Source organism: Melopsittacus undulatus, chromosome 9, assembly GCF_012275295.1.
Source record: "Melopsittacus undulatus isolate bMelUnd1 chromosome 9, bMelUnd1.mat.Z, whole genome shotgun sequence".
In the NCBI taxonomy this organism is placed as follows: Eukaryota; Metazoa; Chordata; class Aves; order Psittaciformes; family Psittaculidae; genus Melopsittacus; species Melopsittacus undulatus.
Window position 1 is genome coordinate 38,399,968 of NC_047535.1, and position 14,644 is coordinate 38,414,611.

A 14,644-nucleotide genomic window follows, 5' to 3' on the forward strand; every position below is an offset into this window, starting at 1 on the left:
CTTGGATTTCTTGTTACATTCTGTTAATGAAGAGTTTTGGTGTTTTTCTCATTTCTTCTCCAGATTTTGTTTGCATTTAGTATCGGCTGTCCCATAGGTGGTCTAGAGTTTTCCTTAGTTTGGAATTCTGTGGTATTGCTTTGATAAAACAGTTCCTAAGTATTCTCCCTCTGCCCTCAAGAAAGAGGAGTACAGAAGGGGAGTTTCCTGAATGTTTCTGAACAAGTGAGAGCTAATAAGCGCACAGCTTACATCCTTTGTGCAATTCTTCAGTGGTGATCAGTTAAAGAACCTTAGCATTATGTTTAGGGGCTCTTAAACGTAAGAGCCCCTTTTCTAGAACAGTTCTTCCAGGATATACCTACCCTGACACTTATAACCCCTTCCCAGTGGCTGCCAGACTGTACACCCACTCTAGCAGCACGCTTCAGTCCTAGCCGGAGGCTTGCACTGGTTTTCAAGCCTTGTCATCCCTGCCCACTGCATCTGTTTTCTCATCACTTGTGGGTAGCTGCACTTGTTTTATCATGTTTGATTTTGTGATACGAGTGCGTGACGGCTAAGAACTTTTTTTGCTAACTCCATAAATCGTTTTCACTCGAAATGTGATGTACTGATGACTGTAGAGATAAAGGGCTGTTTCAAGTCCTGCACTTCTTCTCTGATCCGGGTGGTTGCTCAGGGCTGTGCAGAACTCCATAGGAATAAAAGCTAATTTGAGCAAAGAGGAAACAAACATCCACTATGATTTTACAGATCATTTCAAATGCTGGGACTGTTTATACCTCAGAGCTTTCTTGGGGAAAGCTGTTTAGTGTTTGAATGAATCCCACTGTCGTGCTCTGTTTTTCCACCTTCTGAATGTCTTTGGATTTTTCTGATTGAAGTCTCTGGAGTTCATCATCTCATATACATATTGCTGTAATTCTGTTATTAATAGTGATTGCAAGTTGCTTGTTTTCTTACCTCTGAGTATATGGGTTAAACGCTTTTTTGAAGTGTAGTTCAGGGGGAAAAGTGTAAAGGGCTGGTTGTTTCAGTTCTCTTGAAAGATGCCTTAAGGAGCACAGGCATTCAGACACTGTTGTCAAAGACTTCTAGTTGTGTTTGCATTACAGGGTGTGTGGTACAGCACACAGGGATGTAGGAGTGGATAATTTTCCAGTACCTTCTTAATGTACAGATGTATCAGGCAGCACCAGCTTATAGCATGTTAGATGCTGCTGTTGTGATATGATAATCTCCATGCAATTGGTCTTGTCTTCTGCCTGTGTTGTCCGCTTTGCCCATTTTCTGTCTTCTCTTCCCCTCTTTCTTTCCGCAGGGCTGGGGGCATGCTAGCTGCATGCCATCTCTGACTAGTGGAGAAGAGAAGATGGAGGCAGTGCTCCCTCTTCCCACTTCAGACTCATTCTGTTACTCCTCCTTGCTGGCAAAGTGCTGGAGCTAAACAAAACTGATTTATGTTGGATTTCCATGGACATATGGACCCTTAAAGAGGAGTGAATGAGGAGCACAGTTGTGGTGGTGGTACAGAATCCCAAGTCCCAGTAGAGTAGAGGACATGCAGCTGCTTATGCTCTTTTGCTCTGCAGCTTCTTAATAGAGTGAAGGCACCAGGCAAAAGTCTCAGAACCTCTGAAGGTTTGGCACAGGAGTTTAGTAAGGGGAAAAAGATCCTTTTTCTCACCCTCATCTCCTAAAGCTGTGCTAATCCCTGCCTTTGACATGTGATAGTATCATGACAGATTCAAACAGAGCTACCTATTGTGTCTGGAGCATTATCCAGAATGTATTTCAATGGCTGTATTTTGTTTGAACTTGAGTGTGCAACTGGGCACTCGCAGTTTTGAGTTTCCCAAGGTAGCAAGGTGGGAGTTCTTGACTTCAGCTGACAGCCACTGTTGATTCAGGTTTGAAAAGCTCTTGCTTTCCTCAAGCTCCTTCAGGAGGAAAGCCTGTTTATTTAAAGGAGTACTGCTGGATCGGCTCTGTGTACAATTTTCACTTGCTGGTTGGGAAAAAAACGTTGCATGAAATTATAGCAAGAATGGATTTTGTTTAACGTGATGATGTTCCTCTGTGGGTCATCATCATGCATCAGGAGGTGCAATTACACTGAAAGTGAAATCGATTTGTAGCTGCCTAGATAATTTCCTTGTCTAACCTGATGGGAAAAGTCAGTAGCTAACACCATCCTTACTGGGAAGTTCATTGGTGCCTGGGGCCAATAAACCCTGAAATTATTCTGGAAGTCTGTTTTTAAAGTCATGTGGAAGGTTGGGGTTAAGATATTTTTGAATGATACATGAATGCATCCTTGAGGTGCGGGGAAATGCTGCTCATTTGGAAGGTTGTGTTATTCATGTGCTTCCCAGCCCAGAGGTGTTCCAACTTTTCTTCTTCCCCACAAAGTGCTGGAACAAAACAAAACCATGGTGTGTGTGGGAGTCCCCAGCAGGATGTGTGGGGTTGGGAAAAGAGCAAACTTTTGTCCTTACAGTTGAAGAGGAGGAAGTCTTTGGTATAAATCTGTTCACTTAGCAGCCTCCTCCTGCTCATGTACATGGGTTTTTGTTTCTCATGTGAAGTTCTTAATGTAAATTAAGTCATGTTATACTAACCTGTATGAAACTTGAGAGGCAGAGGATGAGTGTGGAGACAGTCTCGTCAATAATACCCTGCTAAATGGTATGCTGTTCTGTATCATTTTATATCCAAATTTAGGCATACCCATAATGCTGGGGGAAAAAAAATAAGATAAAACCTGGGGAACTGCTGTTAGAAAGTAATTCACTTTTTACTTCAATTGGGCTGTCCTTCTTTTATTGGTAGATGGAGATTAGCTCCAGCAACCTGAAATCTTTTTGCCTTCTATTTTTTATCAGGATGCGCATTTTCTCTTGGAAAACAACAATTTTAAGTTTTCTTCCTTATGTAGTAGAAATGAAATGCATCCCTCAAGAAGAGGAGGAACGAATACATATTTGTTTCTTTAATCTCTCAATTCCTTTTAGAAAGTAGCCTTTCACAGCTGTGTCTTTGGGTGGTTATTGAGGGTAAATGGGCAGACCGAGGTCCAGGCAGCTTCTGGCACTATAGATGCTCCTTGAGGAACCCTTTAATGAAATGCTTCCATCTGCTGCATTACATGGGTATAGTGGACTTGACTGCTGCTTGTTTTCTGCTTCAGGCTGGTGGTAACATGTGCTTCGATCTCTTGCCCTTGTTGTTTAACTGGAGGCTGGTGGCAGGCGCTAAGGAAAGGTGCAGGCCTGTTGGGGTAAGCTTGGAGTGCAGAGGAGGCTTTTGTTGATGAAAGTGGATGAGTTGGAGAAAAAAGCATGGAAAGAAACAAAAGTCTTTGCTTCCCTAAAAACAGAAAAGCACTGAGGGTGGCCATGAGGGTTGCTTCTTTAAGCTTGGTTGTGTTCTGTGTGTACGTACGCCAGAGTGATGGGTGCCAGTAAATGCTAATCCTATAATTTAATCTGCAAGTTACTGTTTGCAGAGTGGAAAAGTGGATTTCTGGGGGGAAGAGAAGCGTGGTGATTGACATCTTTCCATCTTTTCCTTCTTGATGGACTTTCTTATCTTGATTCCTTTATTTTGATTATTTGTGGCTGGATGCAGCTCCCTCTAGAATCCACCAGTACTATTTCTAATGAAGCTAAAGGGCAGATCCTGGGGGAAGCAAGCCTCTTCTCAAGAGTTTGTTGGCTCCACAAAGATCCTAATCTTTGTAAGTCTGGGAAACCAAACCTGAACTTCTGTGTACCACTGTGCACTTAGCTGTGCTTAAACAATTAGACAGATTTTAATGCTTGTAGTGGCTTTTCTTAGACTGCCAATAATTGCATGCAAGGTGATGTCATGTGTGATATCAGAGATACAAAAGTAATTGCTACATGTGAAAACTTACTTGTGAATTAATATCCTGCATATTGGGATGTGTTTAAACTTTATCAAATTGTTATGGGAAACTGTTACCTTAGCAAATGATCCTTATGAATCAGAGTGTTTAAATATGCTTTATCAAACTCTGGAGCTCAACATCAAGTCAGCTGTTTGTGGGTAACTCAGCAAACATGAGTCCAGCTGCAGATACTGGATGCATTTATTGGGTGAATTGCTATAACTAAGAGATTGAGGGGGTTTTATTGTTTTCTCAGTCCCTAAAAGGGATAAGAGCATCTCCGAAGTTGCTTTCCGTCTGTTAAGCATACGCTCTCCACCTCTGCAAATGCTATATTGGACGCTTCTGTTTTCCCAAGACTCAGAAAGTTGGGAGCTGGCTGTCTTCAGTGTTTCCACAGTCCAGCCGAATAAATAGGAAAAATATAGTTAGTATCAAAGGTGAAAAGAGACTGGATACTAGCACTTGCAATTTTAGCAATCCTGGTTACTCAGTAATGTAGAAAGGTTAAACTGAAATTGCAGAGAAGAAGGTTTGCCTCTCATTTAGGCAACAGCCCAACTGATTTCTCTGGGAACTTTGCTTTATTACAGAAGGCTGAGTATTTTACTCATTATTTTAACTCTGTCGATTTCCCAGTAATACAGTCTGTCTTTCACAAGGAATGGTGTTTCTGTGTGCTGACCTACCCAGCTAGCAAGTGTCTGTGCACCCAGCACGTTGTACAGGAGCTGCTAATGCCCAGCACCCAGCTCCCTTGAAAGTGGGTTTACTGGATTCACTAAAGGGTGACATTAAAAACAGAGTCCTCGTGGGTGCTTTGCTGGGAACAGCCAGTACTGTGTACTTTGTCAGCTCCCTTTGTGCCAAACCCAAAGCTGCATGTTGCCTTTGGGGGCATTTTGCTTGACTGGGGCACTTTAGGCTGCTGGAGAGCGACAGAGTTCTCTTGTCTACAGGCTGTTTGCCCATAAATCAGGGAGGAATAGGGGCAGGTAACAGGCATGGAGAGGAGTATGGAGGAGTGGTGCCTGGGCTTTGTGGGGTTTTACTGACTGACTCCAGCATTTTAACTAACCCTGTGAACTAGGTTATTCTAGGTTATTCTCAGCAGGGTGAGGTGTGGCTTGACAGCTTCGGTGGGGAGGAAGGATGAGATCCTGACAGTGCTGTCCCCTAGCCCCCTTCGCAGGGAATTACAGACTGACGATGCTGCAGGTCAGTCGCGGAGCCCTTCACCGTCTGCCTACTCTGCCTGAAAGTGCGGACTGTCCCGGTGTCCTCTGCTTATCCTAAACAGGGGGAAGCTCCGAATGTAAACGGTGGTGACTCCTCTGCCTGCCTCCCAGGCATTCTGACAGCGGCTTCCTTTTTGAGAGGGTGGCACAAAGTCTGGCATAGTCTCCATGTTATATAACCTGGAGTAATGACTTGCTTTACTTCTTTAAAAGGAGGTGATGACGCCAGAGCTCTGCTTCCTTCAGACCTATCGGCTGGGCGCAGGAACTGCCTCACCTCCTCAAATGATGTGCTGGTGTAACTAGCCACGCTTTTTACCCCCCTCTTTTCTTCCTGCTTCCCTTTGGTATATTGCATATGAGGGAGTACAAAATAGACATCTTTCTGTGTGGTTCATCGCTTTGCATTGTGTGTGTGTGTATATATATATATATATATATATGGACATAGATTTTTTCAATTTTTTTTTTACCTGTAGTTACAGGCTCTCTTAAAGCTGCCACAAATGTGAGAATAGCATGGCTTCATGGGTAGAAGGGTCAATGAGTAAGCAGTTATTAGCTATTAGTTATTAACAAAGAATTCTTCCAAGTCTTCAGTGGAGAGAAGCATCTTGTTTCTTCCTGCTTTTCTCATAGGCTTTACAGGATATGGGGGTTGTGCTTTATTAGCCAAAAACTTGCTTTTCTCTTTTCCCAAAGCAGCCAGAGAATCTGTAAGGAAGAACAGTCACACTTACTTCTCTGTCATGTTTGGTACCTTTTTCCCTATGTATGTTTTCAAGAGCAAGCATTGTAGCTTGCTCATAGATATCATACTCTGTCATGTGCCACTTCTGCAACCATGATGAAATCACAAGAAAATTAAGTAGCCAATTTGTAATGTGGTATTTTCCCTCTAGGACAGGTAAGAAGTGGCAAAGCGATTTTGCCAAGGTCACCCAATGAATGTGATGAAGTCGAAACAAAAATCCTCTGCTTTACAATTTAGGTAGTGCCCCTCTTATTTTCAGATGTACTGAGTGAAACACTTCCTTGTTTTGCATTTTAGTTGCAATTATGCCAGGGGTCCCTATTTTTATTTTTCCTTCATTTATCTGGTATTGTGCTGGTTTTAATGACTGGTTAACTAAAATGTGTATGTTGTACAGGTGTAATATTTCCAGCCAAGAAGCAGCAGCAAGTTTGGAAGAAGGGGAAACTGTTTTAATTAAATTGGAACTATTCTTAAGATTTTAAAATACAACATCACATTATATCGTATTACTGTTCTTGGCTTTGTTATTGGCTTTTAGTTTCCTGCTTAGGCTTTATAGAAAACAGCAACAGTGAACATTCAGAAGTGTCTGGCTCATGGTTTGGCTCAAAGTTTTTTGATGCGAGACCCATTTAGTTTAGTAACAGTTGTTTGTACGACAGATGTTGAAAAGGTCTTGTTCACATTTTCTTCAATATGCAGTTCACTGACTCAGTCCCAGAAAAGTTCTAAGTAGGAGTTGGAAGACATTATTTTCACTTGCAAATACGCAAATAGGAATGAGACGGGAGAAAGCTGCAAGAGAAAATCTTTCGGGGTGAGCAAAAACTTGTAGTTTAGATCTCTGTCAAAACAAATTTTGCAATTAAAACATCTGTCGGTAATCTTCATCTGTGTAAAATACTTAATTACTTGAACTATTAGAAGCAATTTAAAAATGGCACTTTTGTGTACTCTTAGCTTGTGATTTATGTCAAATTTGCACTTAAATGAAAACTGAAATGAAATTACAGTTATAAAAAATCACTCTTCTGTGGTGCACAAATACCTCGTGTCATCTTCAGCAGCAGAAGTGTATTGAGTTATAGGAAGAGATGATAATCGGCTTCTTGAATGTAACTGGGATTGTAACTCAGTGGATTTAGCTTAAGATGATGATAAATATCTATGATATAAATCCTCCCACTTAAAATCAGTACATCTTGTTTTCTTCAGTGCATTTAAACAACCTTTGAAAACCTGGGACTTTAGTGTGAAGCAGTGTTTTGCCACAGTGACAGAGTGAAAAGTATTTGCAGAAGGCACTTCATTTTGTCACTATTTGTATTTTGTGTGATACACAAACATCACTACCACCCCACTCTCCATTATGATTTAGAGTGTGGTACCAAGGTTTATATGAACACAAATCAGATGAGAAAAAAACAGATTAATAAATTTTATGCCTTAGATTTCAGTCCAAAACTCACTAAAGTCAATTGAAAGACTCCTCTGTTTTTCTATGGTTGGTTTAGATCTTACTCAAAAAGAGTTTCTATTTACAGTGCAGTGTTTGCTTAAAAACCAAATGATTCTTAAAGCCCAGCAATACTCTGTTCCCAACAGATAATATTGTAGAGTTCAAGTTTGATTCCAGCTGACCTGTTTTAGGATGATGAACACCACCTTAAACCATAACCAACTCAAACCTGATATTCTTATGTGTTTTCCATGTTGCTAAAACAAGATGAAGACAGGACAAGGAAAGTGTCCTTCACAGTATTTGTACATGCTACTAGCAGATAGCAGCTGATGATCAGAGTGAAATTTGGCTGTCAAGCCTAGTTTGTATTTAATAACTTACAAACAACTCAGGTTTGCAGCAGCTTCTCTACTTATTGGAGATCAGTGGAGTGTGTAGATGTGGAGCACACCTGTGAGAAAGCTGTAGTATGGGGAAGGGAGTATGCAGCCAGCATGGAGTGGTTGAAGATACGCAGGGAATGTCTCTTCTGTTCTGCAGGGTGGCAGTGAAGATGAAGAGCACACAGGGTGGTCGTTGGAGAGAAGGGAACAACTCGGGTTAATGTTGAGCAGTCCTGGAGCTGCTTGGCCTGCAGAGTAAGGGGGGGGGGGGGGGGCAGTGGGTTGAGAGAACCAGGTTCAAAGTGAAGAACAGGTATGGGGACAGGGAAGGAGCTACTCCAGCTGGAGAAGAACTTGTAATGGGTTTTGTAATATTTTGTTGAACTTTTTTAGTTGAACTGAGCTTAGTTAATTCCTCTCTTGCCCATCTCCAATGGTCTCTGCTATACAGAGGAGCTAGTGTCCTGAGAAACTTTACAATTGAGCTTCTTGTGTGTGTAGGCAGATTTAGGTGCAAGTTTCAACCATTAAGAATTTGCAGTGCTCGGGGATGCTGACACTGCTGGTGAAAAGGCTTGTCAGTTGAATAAAAACCATGTTCAGAAGGGCCTTTGTATTGATATTCTATGAAAATACAAGCTTTATAGTGACTTTTTTTCCCCTTAACAAGGGAATCTCATATGTTGTTGCAAGGGAACCTCTCAAGTGACAGCAGTTTCTTGAGAAGCCTCTTCTGATGTATAGCACAGTCGTACAATTGCAGAGAGCTGATGATTTGAGCATGAGGTAGGTGAGGCATGACAGCTAGGTAAGATTTCAGACCATGCTGGGGAGGGAGAGCATTCTTCCTTACCAGCAAGGCTGGCCTCACAGAAAAGCTATTCAGTAAATGGGCTTTTCAGTAACAAGATTATCTTCCATGAGGAGATAATTTTATAAACTGATTGTTTCCGGCAGATTTAATTCTTGGCTGTGTGGATATGTATTTATCATGGCTAACAGTGATGGCCTCACCAGTAGGCTGCTTTGAGTAGAAAAGTGCTAAAGAAATTCCTTTCTGCTTTGCACACTGAGATGAAGAAGGAAATTCCCTTTTTATTGCTGTGTGCAGGTATAAGCCACCTGTTTCCCCCAGTGTATTGAACTTCCATTTTCCTTGTGCTTGATAGCTGTAATAAGTATGTGTTGTGTTTTAACCCCAGCAGGCAGCTGAGCCCCACGCAGTCACTCATTCACTCCCCCCTGATGGGATGGGGGAGAGAATCGGAAGAATAAAAGTGAGAAAACTTGTGGGTTGAGATAAAGACAGTTTAAGAGGTAAAGCAAAATAAGGAATTAATTCACCACTTCCCATGGCCAGGCAGGTGTTCAGCCATCCCCAGGAAGGCAGGGCTCCATTCATGTACCCATGACTTGGGAAGACAAATGGTATCACTCCCAACATTCCCCGCTTCCTTCTTCTACCCCCAGTTTTGTATGCTGAGAATGATGTCCTATATCATCATGCGATCTATATAGGGTGTATGATATCCCTTGGGTCAGTTTGGGTCAGCTGTATCCCCTCCCAGCTCCTTGTGCACACCCAGCCTCTTCGCTGGTGGGGTGAGGAGCAGTAAAGGCTTTGATGCTCTGTAACTGCTCAGCAGTAACTAAAACATCCCTGAATTATCAACACTGTTTCCAGCACAAATACAAAACAGATCCCATCCTAGCTACTATGAAGAAAATTAACTCTATCCCAGCCAAAACCAGCACAGCATGCCTTGGAAGGTACCCAGTTATATTTACACAAATATTGTCTTTAACCCTTGCTCCCCAGTTTCATGAATCTGTTAGGTCAAATGCTGAGGTTGTCTAATTATTTATTCCAACCCTACAAAGTCCTTATAAGGTCTGTTTGCAAGATCCTCAGCTATGTACTTAATATATTTGTCCCTCTTCCCCCTTTATAAACGGTGTATGTTTTTGTGTACCAGCCAGGCTGTTTGAATCTGTGACATAGGTGAAAGGCTGTCTTGTTACCAAGCCTCTTAATTTTAATACATTTCCTCTTTTCTTTGGTAAGATTTATATGGCTCTAATGATGAATATAGCACCTTTGGTTTGTTTCAGAGTTGTTTGTTTCACAGTACCATGAAGGATATTTTGATGGTAACAAGCATTCACTGCATCCTACCACCCTCTTGAATGAACAGTCTAATAAAAATGGCTGGAGTCACAAAAAGGGTAACATGGCTCTGCCTTGCCTGTGTTTGCAGACCTTTAAATCAACTGGTACTGTTGTGAGTGCTGCTTGTTACGCTGGAGTCCTGCAGATCAGAGCTAGGGCTCTTCAGTCTTGCTTTGGGCTTTTTGGGCCCATCCTGGTTTTCCTGACTTGCACTTGGCAGTTGTTTCAAGCAAAAAGCTGACTTCATTATGTGGACAAATGCTTGCTAGCAGTGAGTGGATTTCATTATGTGTCTATCAGCCCAGGTTTGCTCTTTGTTACTGACATTGGGTATGCCTGTGAAAGGAATCAGGCATGGAAGAAGACTGTAGCACTGAAGAAGGTTAAGTGTGATGGTTAGCCTTTAAGGGTTCAGCCACAGCTTTAAAGTTCTTATTCTCTCCTGTACTTACTCTATCTTGTACCTGTCCTTCTGGCGCAGATGGACAATGTGGAGGAAGGCTTGCTTAGATTAACTTGCACTCCACACATTCAGACAGGTTGTTTCCTAAAACCAGAGAAATCTCATTCGTTGTCCATTTGCTGCAGTAAGAGCCTTCTGCAGACAGAACAAGCTTGTACAGCAGTACAAGCTGCTGATTTAACAAAGAGAACAGGGTGCTCTCTTGCCTGTTGCCGTGCAAACAGGTTGCAGGCTTCCCTCTGGTTTCAGTCTCTGTTGTCTAGCTTTCTTGGAAGTTAGCAGGCAAATACTGATAGAATCACAGATACCACAATTGTTCTCAAAGCCAAAAGGCTGTGCTTCTTTTTAAGCTCACTCCCTCCTCTTTTCCTTTTGTGCTGTGAAACCTGGGAGCAGGATAACGTCCCGGCTCTGGAGGTGCTGTTGTCTGTTGGGATTCCCCTTGCGCGGGGCCCCGTCGGAGCCTGACGGTTATGTAAGGATTTTTATTTTATTCCCAGTCTTGGTCTCTGCCACTAGTTGAACTGGATCAGGGCTGAGTGAATGGGATCCGATCTGTTGCTCCCGAGGAGAGACCTCCCCAGTACACACCCACCCAGCCTCCCTGCTCTCTCCTCTCCCGGCTATAACTGGGGTTGCTCTGGCTGATCGGGAACACGTTCCGAAGCCAAACCGGGCGGGCAGTGCAGCCCCAGGCGCCTGTCCCCAGTGGGGCAGGAGCTACCTGGGGCAGGACTGTGTTGTTTGACTCCCCAGGCAGGGGAGGAGATAGTCGCAATTTTTATTTAGGCTGAACACGAGGCATATTTAAGCAGTTATATAAGTGACCCGGACCGTCTCGGCTGGGTGCAGGAGGATATGTGCGTACTGATTCCCGTCACACCGGCTGGGTGGATTCAAGCACTAGCAGCTATTTACCAAAGTTATTTTCAGAACCCTTAAGTGCAGGTTTCGCTGCCTGTACCCTGGACTGTTTTATCAGGAGGCATTTCCCGCTTGCAGCCTGAACAGCCAGTGGGAGTGGATTTAGTGTTCGCTGGGCTGTGGGCAGAGATAAGGAGTTCTCAGGAGTGACTGGAAACTTTTGTCTTGAAGAGCCTGACACAAGAATAGCAGAAGGCTGAGAGTGTGCAGCCTCATAGAACGAGTGCTGCGGCAGAGGTCTTGCCTCAGTGCACAGAGCAGCATGTTACTCTTGGATGAGTCTCAGCAGTTTCCAGGTAGGACACAGGTTGATTTTTTTTGTGGGTTGTTTTCCCCCCTTCCCTGTTTTCTTTTGCCTCTTGTTTTCCTGTTACAGACCATTCATTTACCTGCCCCTGTGCTGGAGCACCCTACCTAGGGGCTAACAAAGTGCCTCAGGAACCCAGACTCTCTGTGGGGCTCAGGTTTTAATTTACTACCTACCAGGCAGGGCTGGAAGTGGTTAAGTTTTCAGAGTCTTGCAGTGCTTGTTGGTTTGATGAAGGGAATATGAGAAGGAAGCTTGTTTTCTCTTTGTGCTTTTAGTTCTGAAGACTTTGATGTGACACTCTGAGTCTGGCTGTTATTGTTTCTGCCACTGTCATATTGTAATGCTGCAAGAGTAATTTTTAGCAAGAGAGGAGGCAGTTATTAATATCAATGTGTTGTATCAGTCTGATTTTTATATCTGATGTCCTCTTTCCCACCTCTTTAACTTTTTGTGTATACTTTCTCCTAACATTCTACTTCATAAGAGTTTCAAGAGCTTCTTTTGCCGGTGAAACACATGGTGACTTGCTGACCAGGCAGCAGTTTGGGCACTGGGCAGAGCTGTTGGTGCTTGCTCCAGGTCCCTTAGTGCCTAACAAACTAAGAACTACTTGGCTCTTTTTTTCCCCTCTATCAAATAGAAGATGCTGATGAAACCCTGACATGAGTTTACAGTTTTGGGCTGGCTGCTGTTTAGTTTGCTTGCTGGTGGGAGGATGTTGTGTGCTAGAGAAAAAACTTCATTCAGCTTTGAAGAACTTTCTAAATTTGTAATATAACTTGTTACTTTGAGGTCAGGTACTTGAGGCTGCCAAGCTTTTTCCACCTTGTGCACGTGACAAATACCTCCAAAGTTCATGCTATGCACTTAATAGGTCAGAACTGGTTCCCAGGAGCTCCAGCTCAGAGTTTCCAGTTTGTTGTAGGAGTCCAGTGCAGCATGGTCCTCATGAGGAGTTTTGATGGAAATAAGCCATGCAGTATTTGTTGAAGGGAGTGGATTCTAGCAAAAAATCCTCCCTCTTTTCTTTCTTTCTGATTTCTGTGGTTGTGGTGGCAGGACAAAGCAGCAAATTCTGTGAGCGTGTGAACTGAGAAAGGAATTACGATACAAAATGAGTTTAGATAAATGAGGAATCTGGGTGATACAAGTGGCTTATGTAACTCAGTCTAGATAATATGTATAAAAAAGAGAAGACAGGAGGGAAAGATGGTTTTGGAAATGAGACTGTAGGTCATTGGTGAAGGAAGAATGCAAGGTTAGAGACCTTGTAAAAATTTCTGTCTTAAGGTTATTTTGGGGTCAGTTGTACAAACCTAAGAGAGCAAGAGTGCAAATGAGCTCTTTGCACAGCATTGCTTGTCAAGCCATAAAGTCTAGAGCAAGGTTTATCACAGGCTGTTCTACCAGTGGGAAAAGTACCTCTGTTTGAGGTAGCCAATCTAATGTGGCTGTGCTCTGAGTGGTAGATCCAAGAGGGTCTCCATCCCACTTCTCCTTTGCCTTTTGTCCCCAGAGAGGATGATGAAACTGCACAAGGTCACAAAGTGAGTCAGGGGCAGAACTGACACATCACATTCTTCCCTGCCCTTGTGCTTCAGCCATGGCTCAGCGCTTCTTTTCTTCTTTGGTTTATGTGGCTTTTTCTCACTCCAGGTGCCTGAACACTTCTTTGGGGTCTTCAAAGTAGCAAGCACTTGTATATGCAGTGCTTTGCTATCTGTTTATTATTTTATAAGTGTTTTTGTGAAGTTAGAGAGGATTTTAGCTTTTTGATATCACCCACCAGGTTTGTTGCAGTATATTACCTGTTGCCCTGCAAGACAAATGTCTTTAAATAAGAGCTCTGTCTCTTCCCCATATACACATATGCTTCTTTTTTGACTGTAGAAGTAGTTGTAATTTTAGCAGCATTATGAAGGCACCAGTGCTTGCTTTGTTTATTTGTTTGGTGTTTTTTCAGGCTGCAATGTATTTAGTTTTTGGGGTGTCACATGCTGTGGATGGGGCTGTCTTTGTGACATTGTGGCTTCAATTTGTGTGCGTCTGAGTGCCATGAACAACTTTGCAGCCCTTTGTCAAACTCCTTTAGCAGCACATGAAGCAGTACCAATATTTTGAAAAGGAAAACTCGAAACAGATTGTTCTTTGAGTGATGGTGTTTCATCCTGCTCTCATTAGCTTTCTCCAGTGCTCTCGGTCACTTTTCTGGCTGCAGCTGATGGGACAAGTGCCAGTGGAATGTGGTGGCACACAGGCTCAAACTCAACAATTTGCATTTTTTACCCAAGTGATGCCTCCCTAATTAAACAGAGTCCTTAAAAATTCCTCTGAAATTACTTCAGAGACTGAAGCAGAAAAGGGGAATGCAGCTGAAGTTCTGTGCGTTGTTACAGTTCTGAAAACATCCACAACTATGTTTTGGTTTTCCAAGTAAGAAATTATATTTAAGGAGAGGAAGGAGGTCCTGTTGGTCAGAGCATAGGACAGGGAGCCAGCAGCTTGGAGTTACTCAGCACTGATGCCTACCTGATTTCTCTGCTTTAGTTTCCTCCCCTGCAAGATGGACAGGAGAGTGTATCACAGGTTATTGTAATAACCGTGTCATGCTTGTGAAATCCTTTGACACTGAACTAAAATGCAAATGCCAGGTATTATACTTCTGAAATCTCTCATATCATTGCCATGATGAACAACAACAAAGGAGCACGGGGATGCTGAAGGATACTTTATGCTGGGTGTATTTCCCATGCTGCTCTTTTAAATCAGGAGTATCAGTTGTCTCATGTTCCCCCCCCCCATGCTGTTAACAGGTCCTGAACAAAGCTATGGTGAGGGTTTAAAGCAGAGATTGAAGCTCGGATTGTGTTTGTTGTTTGTTTGCCATTTTGGTGGCCTTGGAAGTGTGTGGCAGCAATAATCCCTTCTTTATTATTTCTCATTGCTCTGAGGGTGTTCTGGTATAAAGCTAATACACAACCCCCAGCTACCTAGTGTAAACTAATGCTTATGTAATCATTG

The 14,644-nt window shown here is 42.8% G+C and overlaps 1 protein-coding gene across 4 annotated transcripts in view; it reads left to right on the forward strand.

Moving 5' to 3' along the window:
• The window catches only part of RAD54L2 (RAD54 like 2), a 70,015-nt gene that overhangs the window by 24,668 nt on the left and 30,703 nt on the right, over window positions 1–14,644 (forward strand). Inside the window, exon 1 of one of the 4 annotated variants that reach the window (XM_034066079.1) lies at window positions 11,068–11,609. The exons of the other annotated variants lie outside the window; for them this stretch is intronic. Coding sequence (XP_033921970.1) covers window positions 11,576–11,609 — 34 coding nt within the window. The 5' untranslated portion in view covers window positions 11,068–11,575. Of the gene's footprint in view, window positions 1–11,067; window positions 11,610–14,644 lie in introns of those variants that run through there. 4 annotated transcript variants of the gene reach the window in all.